This window comes from Rattus norvegicus, chromosome 12, assembly GCF_021556685.1.
Source record: "Rattus norvegicus strain SHRSP/BbbUtx chromosome 12, alternate assembly SHRSP_T2T, whole genome shotgun sequence".
In the NCBI taxonomy this organism is placed as follows: domain Eukaryota; kingdom Metazoa; phylum Chordata; class Mammalia; order Rodentia; family Muridae; genus Rattus; species Rattus norvegicus.
In genome coordinates, this window is record NC_141545.1 from 28,568,490 (window position 1) to 28,581,142 (window position 12,653).

Here is a 12,653-nt window from a genome sequence, read left to right on the forward strand (position 1 = left end):
CCCCCTGGCCACCCCTCCCCCAACGCCTTGCTTTAGCTTCGGGTTCTTTAATGATCCCCACCATTTTCCTCTTCCTTTTGTTACTCTAAGAAATGGCCATCTTACTCTTCTCATGCTTCGGTTCTACGAGTATCACGTGTGCTCACCTCTCCCATCCCATCTTCAGCACTGGAAACTCAGTATCTCCCCAGAAGGCCCAACTCCATCCCCTGTCCCCCCACCCGTACAGCACCCACCTCCTCCACAAGCCCCAGGAGCCCTCTCCTTGATTTGCCTCCTGGCGGCTCTGTGCTGTTTCTTGAATTGCAAATATTCCAAAGTTTGCAAAATTTCCTTGCCAGCTCTCTGCACTCCAAGTCCAACCATGTTAATTCAACAGGATCCGTGACAGTTCATCCACTGTCCCCATCCTTTCTCATGTGTCCCCTAGCTGAGCCATTCCTTGCACGGACCTCCTTGACTCAACGCACACAGTTCATCATTACCGCTGCTATAGCTCTAAAACACACCGTAGCTCCACAGTCTCCAGGGTCCTGAACACACCCCTCAGACTCAGCTTGGTTTCCAAATTCCTCCTCACCTGGCTGCCCCAGCTTCCCATCTCTGTCCTGTGTCCCATCCTGAAGCCATAGCCTACACTCTCTCTTCTTTGTTTGGCTCAGCAGTAGAGCCCCTGTCTAGAATCCCCCAGGGAGGGGCTGGGGGCGTGGCTCAGTGGTAGAGCCCCTGCCCAGAATCCCCCAGTGAGGGGCTGGGGCCGTGGCTCAGTGGTAGAGCACCTGCCTAGAATCCCCCAGTGAGCGGCTGGGGGCGTAGCTCAGTGGTAGAGCCCCTGTCTAGAATCCCCCAGGGAGGGGCTGGGGGCGTGGCTCAGTGGTAGAGCCCCTGCCTAGAATCCCCCAGTGAGGAGCTGGGGGCGTGGCTCAGTGGTAGAGCCCCTGTCTAGAATCCCCCAGGGAGGGGCTAGGGGCGTGGCTCAGTGGTAGAGCCGCTGCCTAGAATCCCCCAGTGAGGAGCTGGGGGCATGGCTCAGTGGTAGAGCACCTGCCTAGAATCCCCCAGTGAGCGGCTGGGGGCGTGGCTCAGTGGTAAAGCCCCTGCCTAGAATCCCCCAGTGAGGGGCTGGGGGCGTGGTTCCGTGGTATAGAGTATGGCTAGTATTTGTGAGGCTCTGGGTTTCCGCCTCAGTACCACAAAGAGGGATAAGGAAGAAGAGAGGAGAGTAGGGGAGGGGAGGGGAGGGGAAGGGAGGAGAGGGGAGGAGAGGAGACTGCAAATTCCATGCCAGTGAGATGGCACATGTCTACAAGTTTAGCACTTGGGAAATGGAGGCAGGAAGGTCAAAATGTGACCCTGAGTTTAAGTTAGTCTAGGCTACATGAGAACCAACAAAGAAAATGGGGAGGTGGAGGGGAAGAAGAGAAGACAAAGGGACGGTCCTTTGGGTGTGTAGATCGGCAGGGTCCTAGAGCAGGGAAGGTTATAGAGCAGGGAAGGTTATAGAGCATCTCCCTCCTGACTTCCTGAATGAGGACATGAACCAGGAAAAACTAAGCATATCCAAGAATAACTGGGCCTGCCTGTCTCCTTCCCTACTCAGGGACCCTGTGCTCTGCACAGATGGCTGTGACAGGTTTTATTTAACACCCATCTATCCTCCCTGTCACCGCGCCTTGCCCCCCAACCCCTCACAGGGGGGGATTCCCAGGTTGGTGTTCCTTCCTCCACTGGGCGCCATTCACTACCTAACCCATTGCACCTTTACAGGGGCCAATGCTGAAATGAGAGGCTCCGGGATAAATCAGGGCTGCTCAGAGTAGGAGAGATAAGGAAAACAAACATGGGATAGATAAAGCCAAGTGGAAAGTCCCTCCTGCCCAGGGAGAGGTGCAAAGTGCCTTGGCAGCTCTGAGGAGAAACCAAGAGGCTTTGGGAGCGTGGGAGGGGAAGGATGTGGCTAGCCAGGATGAACTTAGAGAACCGCAGCGGGGCAGTACCGCCCCCTGCTGGGTGAGATGAAGATGACACTTTTCTGCCGGTGGTGTGTGAGCCAAGCTGTCTCCATAGGCTTGTGTGTCTGTCTCCAACTAGGGACGAAACCTAGAGCCTCTCCCACCCACAGCTTTACTATTATTATGATGAGTTAAAATTGTATTACATTGATTTATTTTGTGTCGGAGGGAAGAGGAGCACAAGCGTGCCATGGTGCACATAGGGAGGTCAGAAAAGAACTTTCTGGGGTCTTTTCTCTCCTTCCATATTCATATGAGTTAGCGAATCAATTTCAGATCGTCAATCTCAGTGGAGAACATCTTTACCACCACGCTTGTCTGCCTGCAATCTTATGTATATGTGTGTGTGTTAAGTTTTTATACTGTCTTTCTGTGTAATTCCAACTGAACTTCCTTAGCGTCCACAGTACCTACAGATATAACAGGGCTACCGTAACAATTACTTTTTTTTGTTTTGTCTTTCAAACAGGATTTCTCTGTGTAGCTCTGGCTATCATGGAACTTACTATATAGATCACGCTGGCCTCGAACTCAGAGTTCTGCATACGTCTGCTTCCTGAGTATTGGGAGTAAAAGTGTGCACCACCCCTGCTGGGGCCCACCTTTTTTTTTTTTTTTTCATCTTCTTTTTTTTTTTCTTTTTTTCGGAGCTGGGGACCGAACCCAGGGCCTTGTGCTTTCTAGGCAAGCACTCTACCACTGAGCTAAATCCCCAACCCCTGGGGCCCACCTTTTTAAATATTTAAAATATTTTGAAGTTTATTTATTTGAGTGTTTTCCGTGTGTGTGTGTGTGTGTGTGTGTGTGTGTGTGTGTGTGTGTGTATGCGCCTGGTACCTGTGGAGGGCATCAGGTCCTTTGAAAATGGAGTTGTAGGTTGGGGATTTAGCTCAGTGGTAGAGTGCTTGCCTAGAAAGCGCAAGGCCCTGGGTTCGGTCCCCAGCTCCGAAAAAAAAAAAAAGAAAAGAAAAGAAAATGGAGTTGTAGATGGTTGGGAGCACTATGTGTGTGCTGAGAACCAAACCCTGCTCCTTTACAAGAACAAGAAGTGCTCTTAACCACTGAGGCATCTCTCCAGCCCCCAGGAATTAAAAGTGGGGAGAAGTCATGCCCACCTGACTTTCTAGCCTCCTAAGTTTTCAAATTAACTTCTTTCTTTCTTTCTCTTTCTTTCTTTCTCTCTTTCTTTCTTTCTTTCCCAACTGGTTTATTAATTGATTACCAGGCTGAATATTGAACCTGGGACCTCCTATATGTTTTGCAAATGTGATCTAAGTCACACCTTTAACCCCTCCCCTGGGTATTCTAGGCTGGCACTCTACCAATGAGCTACATCTCTTGCTCACATTATATTTATTTTTATTTTTTTATTTTTTTTAAGATTTATTCATTTATTATACATAAGTACATTGCCACTGTCCTCAGACACACCAGAAGAGGGCATCGGATCCCATTACAGATGGTTGTGAACCACCATGTGGTTGCTGGGAATTGAACTCAGGACCTCTGGAAGAGCAGTCAGTGCTCTTAACCACTGAGCCATCTCTCCAGCCCATTTTTTTTTTTTTTTTTTTTTTTTTATTTTGAGGTCTAATCTCGGTAGGTTACAGAGGCTGGCTTTGAACTCGAGCCTGAGGGAGCTGGGTTCCCTTTGCTCCATTGCACCAGGCTTTGCTCTAAGATGAGAACATGTTGCCACTACGCTCATAACGACGGTGAGCAGTCCCAGTCTCCCCACCTCCCCAAATCCCAGGAGCCGTCTAAGGCACACACATATGCGCAGACATACCCGAGAACTAAGTATCAAAGGGAAAACTTAGAGAGGCCTGACATTGTGGCGTGCACCTTTAATGCCAGCCCTTGGGAGGCAGAAGCAGGCCCGCTCTCTGAGTTTGGGGCCAGCCTGGTCTACATAGCAAGTTTCAGGACAGTCAGAGATACATAGTGAAACCTTGTTTCAAAAGAAGAGGAGAGGGGTTGGGGATTTAGCTCAGCGGTAGAGCGCTTGCCTAGGAAGCGCAGGTCCTGGGTTCAGTCCCCAGCTCCAAAAAAAAAAAAAAAAAAAAAAAAAAAAAAAAGAAAGCAAAGCCCACAGTGGGCGGTGGTGATCGTCTATCACTGAGGAAGTAGAGAAAGATCAGGAGTTCAAGGTTCCCCCTTGGTTACTATGGAGACCTGAGCTGTCTATATGAGACCCTGTTTTGAAAGAAAGGGAGGAGGGAAGAGAGGGAGGAGCCGGGGAGATGGCCCCATCAGTAGGGTCTCTGGAAGCAGCAGGACCTACATTCGATGCCTATGATATATATATTTTAAAAAGCTGGGTGAAGGGGTTGGGGATTTAGCTCAGTGGTAGAGCGCTTGCCTAGCAAACGCAAGGCCCTGAGTTCGGTCCCCAGCTCCGAAAAAAAGAAAAAGAAAAAGAAAAAAAAAAAAAAAAGCTGGGTGCATGTTTGCCATCCCAGGGGATGGATCCTTGAGACTCACTTCGCTGGCCAGCAAGCCTAACTTACTTAGTTCCAGGCAATGAAATAGACTGACAACCAAGGCTGACCTTTTTTGCCTTTTTATCTCCCATGTGCACCCGAATACTTATAGACAGAAAGAAATGTAGGGTGGGAGGGGTGAAGGAAGGGGGAGGGGGAGAGGAGGGGGGAGAAGGGGAAGAGAGGAGGGAGAGAGAGGAGGAGGGGGAGAGAGGAAGAAGAGGGAGGGGGAGGGGGAAAGAGGAGGAAGAGGGAGGGGGAGGGGGACAGAGGAGGAAGAGGGAGGGGAGGGGTGGGGGGGGGAGAGGGAAGGAAAAGAAAGATAAATGAACAGAGCCAATGCTAGATGTGTGCCCATCTAGCTTTAGAAGAAAAAGAGACCTTCAAGGTGGAGCGAGAAGCTGCCCTCCCCCACCCACCCCACCACAGCTTTCCAGTGTGGTGGGTGGGCCCCCGTGCTGCTTGTATTCTAATGGTTCCTAAGACCTGGTTGCCCCACAGATGAGAGTCCACACAGACCCAAGTGACACTATGTGACCTTCCCCACTAGAGATTGGTGAGTAAAGATGCGGACAGCCAATAGCTGGGACAAAGAGACACAGGGTCTTTTAAGGTTCCCGGCCTGCGGAGGTCAGAGGAGAACCACAAGGGGAGAAGAAGGCGAATGGAAGAGAAGCTGCGGTGGGTTAGGTGAGCCATGAGAACATGGCCCTGAGGGCTGGCCCAACAGGAGTCAAGAGCATCCCAGATGAAACACAGTGAGTAACACCTCGGGGGTATCAGTAGAATAGTAAAAATAGCGCAGAGGCTGACTGCCCAGCTCTAGTGCTGAGTAAGGCTTGGTATAAAGATTGTGTGTGTCTTTTCTCCGGGAACTAAATGGTCAAAGGCAGGGTAGAAATCTTGGATTGGGATTAAATATTTCTACAACATTCCAGCTTCCTAATTTGCCTAGAGCCTGGCAGATAACTTCTCAGAGACCCAGAGAAGTCATGCAAAAATGCAGGTAGTTCTAGCGAGCCTCACTGGGAGGAGTCTAGGCAAATGCTCTCTGGTTGAGCCACACCCCCACTGGCTGTGGGTCCTTCTCTGGGGGATGCTGGGCACTGGCCTTATGCTGTACAGCTGAAAAGGGAGGATGAAAACTGTCACTTAGAGAATGTTCTGACACCCGCGCCTTTTTGTCAGATAGGATTTCACCTAGTCCAGGCTGGCCCAGAACTTGCAGCAGGACAGATGAAGGATGCCCCCCGATTGCTAAGTTTGAAGTGGCCCTGTCATGTGTTTGCAAGTTGCCATCGCCCTCCCAATGCTTCTTTTCTGATTGCCATAGGATCTCACTATGTAGACCTGGCTGGTCTGAAACTCACTAACTATGCTGACAAAGCTGACCTCAAAGTCACAGAGATCCTCCTGCCTCTGCCGGTAGAGTCCGTCGTCACAGCTGGCATCTTTCCAGTCTTAAATAAGATAATATATTCAAGTGTCGGTCACATGGATCAACAGAAACTACATTGTAACAGTTCCACTATGCTTGGATGGGATCCAGCCGAGCCAGTAAAAGGAAAGGTAAGTGTATTCCTCCAGAGCTGTGTTCCAGGCTCAGCACAACCTTTGAGCTTACTGCCTTGCCACAGAGGGGGCTGTCCCCAAATACGTGACTGCAACTTCCTCTTGTCATATCATTCACAGAACCTCAACTTCATGCTAGGCTCTCTGGGGTGGTTTGAGTAGATCTGGCCCCCATAGACTCATGTGTTTGCATGCTTGGATGCTTGGCCCACTGGGAGGGGGACTATTAGGAGGCGTGGCCTTGCTGGAGTGGGTGTGGCCTCGTTAGAGGCAGTGTTACTGTGGGGGCGGGCTTTGTGTCTCCATTGCCGAAGCTGTGTCCAGCGTGACAGTCTCTTTCTGCCGCCTGTAGATGAAGATGTGGAGCTCTCAGCTCCTTCTCCAGAGCCATATTTGCCTGCCTGCCATGGCTTCTCACCATGATGACAAAGGACTGAATCTCTAAAACTGTACGCCAGCCCCAATTAAATGTCTTCCTTTATAGGAATTGCCCTGGGGCTGGAGAGGTGGCTCAGCGGTTAAGCGCATTAGCTGCTCTTTCAGAGCACTCAGGTTCGGAGCTCCAGTGACACAGAGCACACAGGTTCAGTTCCCAGCAACCACATGACAGCTCAAAACTGTAACACCAGTTCCATGGGATCTGCCACCCTCATACACACACGAGGAGCAAACACCAATGCACATAAAATAAATAATTTAAAAAAAAAGAGTTGCCTTGGTTACGGTCTCTCTTCATAGCAATAAAAACCTAAGATACCCACTTATATCTGTTTTTACCCCACCAGCCATGAGAAGTTAGGAATGTTGGCCTCATGGGATAGATAGGGAAATCGGTTCAGAGAGATCAGGCAACTTGCTTGACGTCACACAGCTAGTAAGATGCAGAGACGAGGAACCCATCTGAGCAACTCCAAGTCCGGAGGCTTTATGGACTTCATCTGCCTAAATCACAGCAGGTACCCAGAGGGTGCTCATTGAAAGGCTAGTGCTGGTGCAGGCCTTTAATCCCAGCGCTCAGGAGGCAGAGAGAGGCGGATCTCTGAGTTCGAGGCCAGCCTAGTCTATGTATATCCAAGGTTATACAGAGAAAGGCTGATAGTGCTGCAGGCAGAATTTTCCTAGTTTATTAAACATTGCGATTGGACCGGCATGGTATGCAAAGGCCCCCGTACCCTTTTTACGATATAGGAGTTGGAACCAAGGGACTTGAATATGCTAAGTAAGTGTATTACTATTGGTCCACATCCTGTAGCCATCGCTCATTGGAAGATTCTAGGTAGACACTGTACCACTGGATGATCCCCTCAGTCCCTCACTGGGGGACTCTAGGCAGGTGCTCTCCTACTGAGTAATTCCCAGCTCCTCGCTGGAGGACTCTGGGCAGGTGTGCTACCCCTGAGCCACATTTCTAGCCCTAACTGACTTCTTGTTACCAGAACATTCCAGTAGGTTACTCAGTGGAAGGACTGCTGAACGGATCTTGACCTAGCACCCATAGCACAGCCTCCTTCAGAGCTTTCAGGGTGCCCTACAGTAGAAAGCGACCTTTGGCACATGTTCCTCAAGACCCTCTGAAGGCTGGAGGTGGTGCAAGGACCCTTACACAGCTTGCTCTCCCCCACAAAGCTGGCACTGTGTGCTCTGTAGATGCTGGCTCTAGGTTCCACGGGTGCAGCCCACTGGCTAGATAGAGCCCCACCCCCACCCCAAACCCAAGGGACCCATGGCACCCACTCACACTGAATGTACCAGGCTCTCCAGATGGCGTTGTTCAGCCGAATCTTGTCCCGGCATAGCAACTTGAGGCCTTTGAAGTTCTTCCACTTGGGAGACACCAGCTTGCCGCTGTTAGACAGGAGGAGAGGAAAGACTATCAGGGTGGGGCAGGGAAAGAGAAGACGGAGGATTTTACAGTAGCCTACCATGACGGTAGCAATTTCTCCGCAGTCCTCAGATCTTGTTTATTATCTAACATGCCTGGAATCCCTACCCTGAGGTTAAACCTAATCAAATAGCCATCCTGACGACCCCACCCTTTGTTCATGGGTCATCTCCTCCCATCCAAAGGCAGACACTTGTTATCAACTGTCTTCAGATTAACACTGTCTATTGGCCTTAAAGGTAAGAATTTTCACACGCAGTGGTGTGTGTGTGTGTGTGTGTGTGTGTGTGTGTGTGTGTGTGTAAGGGGAATTTCTCTCTCGCTCACTTTTTTAAAAAAGATTTATTTATTTTTGTGCGCATTGGTGTCTTTGCCTGGATGTATGTCTGGGTGTCAGATCCCCTGGAACTGGAGTTACAGACAATTGTGAGCTGTCACAGCCAGTGCTCTTCCTTCCGCTGAGCCATCTGTCAAGCCCAAGAGTTTCTATAGGTAGCCCAGGATGGCCTGGAACTAGAAATCATATTATCTCACGGGCAGAGAGATTCTAGAGGCCCTTCTCCATCCTATAAGCAGTGAGTGGGTGCGGGAAAGGGTGGGATGGTTTCTATAGTGCTCCTAAAGAACCCCTCAGTCACGAACCCATAACAACCCCACACTCACTGGACCACAACTACAAGAGAAGGTATAAGAACCTGTTAGATGGCTTGACAGGGAAGGGTGCCAAGCCTAAAAACCTCAGTTTGATCCCCATGACCCACATGGTTGAAGGCTATGGAGCAAACTCCCACAAATTGTCCTCTGACCACCACACCAGGGCATGCACTGTAACCCAGCACATACACAAAACACACACACACATACACACACACACAGGCACACACATGCACATGCAGGCAGCATGCACACACTAAATAAATACATGCTATTTAAAAATGTAACACATGAGGGCTGGAGAGATGGTTAAGAGCACTGACTGCCCTTCCAGAGGTCCTGAGTTCAATTCCTAGCACCCACATGGTGGCTCACAACCATCTGTAATGCGATCCCATGCCCTCTTCTGGTGTGTCTGAAGACAGCTACAATGTACTCATATATAATAAATAAATCTTTAAAAAAAATGTAACACATGATTCCAGGTGGTGGTGGCACACGATTTTAATCCCAGCACTCGGGAGGCAGAGGCAGGCAGATCTCTGAGTGTGAGGTTAGCCTGGTCTACAGAGTGAGTTCCAGGACAGCTAGGGTTACACAAAGACTGCCCTCCCTGCCTCAAGTAAGACATGAAAGTTAAAGAGAATCATGAAGAGGAAGGAGATGAGCTGGTGTGGGAGAAGACAAGAGAGTGAAATCCAAATAAGTTATCTACATGCGTAAAAATGCACTCTTGTTTGATTGACACATGCTAATAAAAAGCCCTTTAAATATCCAAGAAATCCTCCTGCCTCAGCATCGGCAATGCTTCAATTATAGGAAGTATGTATCATCATGCAAAATAAATCTCTTTTGTCTCTGAGAAAGGAGCTTTTTTTTTTTTTCTTTTCTTTTTTCCGGAGCTGGGGACCGAACCCAGGACCTTGCCTAGCAAGCGCTCTACCACTGAGCTAAATCCCCAACCCCGCCAGTGTTCTTAACCACTGAGCCATCTCTCTATCCCAACAGAGGGCCTTTGTGTCATTTTCATAGAGCAGTGTGAGTCTTCAGTGTGTAATCTTGGACTCAGTATGTATTCAAGGCTGGCCTTGAGCTCCCGGATCCTCCTGCCTCTGCCTCCAGAATGCTGGGATTACCGGTGTGCACTACCAGTTTCTCATACCCAACTCTTATACCTTTTAAATTTTATTTATTTGTTTGTTTGTTTGAGTCAGGGTTTCTCTTGTACCCCTGGCTGTCCTGGAGCTCACTCTGTAAATCATGCTGGCTCTTAACACCTTTTTTTTTTTTTAAAGATTTATTTATTTATTTTTATGTATATGAGTACACTTCAGACACACCAGAAGAGGGCATCAGATCTCATTACAGATGGCTGTGAGCCACCATGTGGTTGCTGGGATTTGAACTCAGGACCTCTGGAAGAGCAGTCAGTGCTCTTAACCGCTAAGCCATCTCTCCAGCCCCCTCTTAACACCTTTTTTAAATGAAAGGTTTTGTTTGTTTTTATTGTATGTGCATAGTGTCTACCTGTATCACATGAATGCCTGGTGATTACTAGCAACAAAAGAGGGCATCAGACTTCCGGGAACTGGAGTTACAGATATCTGTGAGCTGCCATGTGGGTGCTGGGAACCAAACCTGGGTTCTCTGCAAGAGCAGCCAGTGCTCTTACTCAACCCAAACCATGTCTCTAGCCCCAAACATTCATTTCTTAAAGATAGGATGAAACGATCTGTCTCCCTGAAGGTCATGGAGGAAAGAGACATTTCAAAGGGACACAGTAAGACTTAGAGCATCTATCTCACTGTGTATCCCTGGCTGTTTGGGGACTCATTACGTAGACCAGGTTGGCCTTGAACTCAGAGATCTGTCCTCCTCTGCCTCCTGCATGCTGGGATTAATGGCATGCACCCTCATCCTCCTGGCTAGAAATAGAATCTTAACCTTGACCTTAACCTAGGGGTCCACTGAGTGCATGGTGCGCAGGGGTTATGCGTAAGCAATGACTTCAACTCTCAAGGTTCTTCTGAGAATAGGCTAAGTTATCACTACTTGGAAGCTGGCCCAAGAGGCCAAGATGGAGATGATCGAGGTCGTGGACACCTTGCTGTCTCATCTTTAGTCCTTCCAACCTTCCTTCGTCATGGTCTACAAACCAATCTTGCCTCCAAGTCAGTCTGACCTATCTTTCCACTCCTCGCTCAAATAGAGAGCTTCTTAGGTTTAGCCTTCCAGAAAGCCAGGCTGCGGTTGGGAGTGTGGTTCTGCCAACAGAGCACTTTCTCAAATCCCCCAGTGAGGGGCTGGGGGCGTGGTTCAGTGGAAGAGCCCCTGCCTAGAATCCCCCAGTGAGGGACTGGGGGCGTGGCTCAGTGGTAGAGCACCTGCCTAGAATTCCCCAGTGAGGTGCTGGGGGTGTGGCTCAGTGGTAGAGCCCCTGCCTAGAATCCCCCAGGGAGGGGCTGGCAGTGAGCCTCAGTGGCAGCTTTTCCAGGAATTGGACATGACCTGGACTCCATCCTCAGGACTGTACACACACACAAAAGAAGGCCTGCTCTCCCGGTAGCTCCCCTTGCGTTAGGGGTGAGTAGGCGAACATCTGATTCCTCCTCCTCTTCCTGTTCTACCTTGAGTGCATGGATCATTGGCTCTCCTCTCCTTTCTGGTCTCCAAGCTCCAGTATTTGCTTTGAGCTAATGGTGGCCGCCAGGGTGTGGGATGTGAGGTGGCAGGGCCTGCCACCTCAGGAGACAACAGGCTTCATTACCCAAATAGCTGATGGCTGTCCCTTACCTCCCATAGCTAGATAAATACCATCTGTCCAAGAAGGAAACATGATTGGGTGGGGGACGCTAATCCTTCCTGGGCCAGCTCCTTTTGTGGTATAGGGTGAATGGGGGACACTCCTAAGTTTGTGACCCCTGTCTGTATCCCAGCAACCATTAGGTTCTGTTTTCCCCAGGGTCCTACCCTACCCTTTTGCTGTCCTCCTCCAGCTCCCTCAGAGGGTTGGTAGCCTAGGATGAGGGAGATGAGCCAGTGACAATAGCCAAGTCAAGAGGAAAGGACTTGGTTGAACGCGTGTGAGGGGAAGAGTCTGGTTTGGTACAAAAAGTCTTGGGCCTGGGTTCAAAAGCTGTGTGCAATGGGAGAAGCGAGCTGGGAGAGAGGGAGGATGGGAGACGCATATGCTTGTTGAGACCATGGTTCCTCAGATGCTCCCCTTGGCCTGGAACTCGCCAACCAAGTAAGCTAAACTGGCTGGCTGGCTAGCTACAGGTGACTGGCTGGCTATCCATCTCTGTCTTGAGCACTGGGATCACAAGCACACACTAGCAAGCCAGACTCTTTTTTTTTTTTTTTTGTTTGTTTTTTTACTGTCAGTCCTGGGGATTGAACTCGGGTCCTTAAACTTGCAAGGCAAACACTTTTCCCCAAGCCCCTCTTTTTTGCCAACTTGTTTGTTTTAACGCGGGGGTGGGGGAGTGGTGCTTGCTCTGTAGTCCAGGCTGGTCTGGATCCTCATCCTCCTGCCTCAGCCTGCAGAATGCTGTGCCACCACCCCCTAGACAAGGGCCTTCTTGGACCGTTTACAGCTGTCGGAGTTTCCACCCACAGAATCAGGGAACACAGTGTACCAGAGGAGCTCCTTGGCAGGGGCGAGGCGCCCGGGTGTCTGTAGGCTGTCTGCAGGCTGTCCTTCTCCCTGACTAACCGACCAGTTCCACCCACCACCAGACCCCCTGCCTGGTTGCCCCACCCCCACCTTTCTAGCTGCTCCCTCCAGATTCTCACCCTTTGAAATCCCCTTCTCTTCAGAGAACCCCTCTTCACAGAGGTTCTTTGGATATCTTCTAGTCCGAGCTTGGATTGGTTTATTTATGTGAGACAGGATCTCATATTATCTCAGGCTAGCCTCAAACCTTAAATTCCTACACAGTAGAGGACAGACTTGACCTCCTGACACTTGGTCCTCAGCCTGAGTTCCGGGATTCCAGGCATGCTCGACTACACAGGGTTTATGAGCGTGAGCATGGAGTGTTAGCTTTT

The 12,653-nt window shown here is 49.8% G+C and overlaps 1 protein-coding gene across 19 annotated transcripts in view; it reads right to left on the reverse strand.

The window, feature by feature from the left end:
* The window catches only part of Mlxipl (MLX interacting protein-like), a 54,305-nt gene that overhangs the window by 20,634 nt on the left and 21,018 nt on the right, over positions 1–12,653 (reverse strand). For 18 of the 19 annotated variants that reach the window (XR_015633867.1, XR_015633865.1, XR_015633866.1 and 15 more), the window contains 1 exon segment: positions 7,806–7,912. Coding sequence is in view for 6 of the 19 variants with exons in the window: in XM_087577639.1 (XP_087433765.1) it covers positions 7,806–7,912 (107 nt within the window). In the remaining 13 variants the exon portion in view is untranslated. 19 annotated transcript variants of the gene reach the window in all.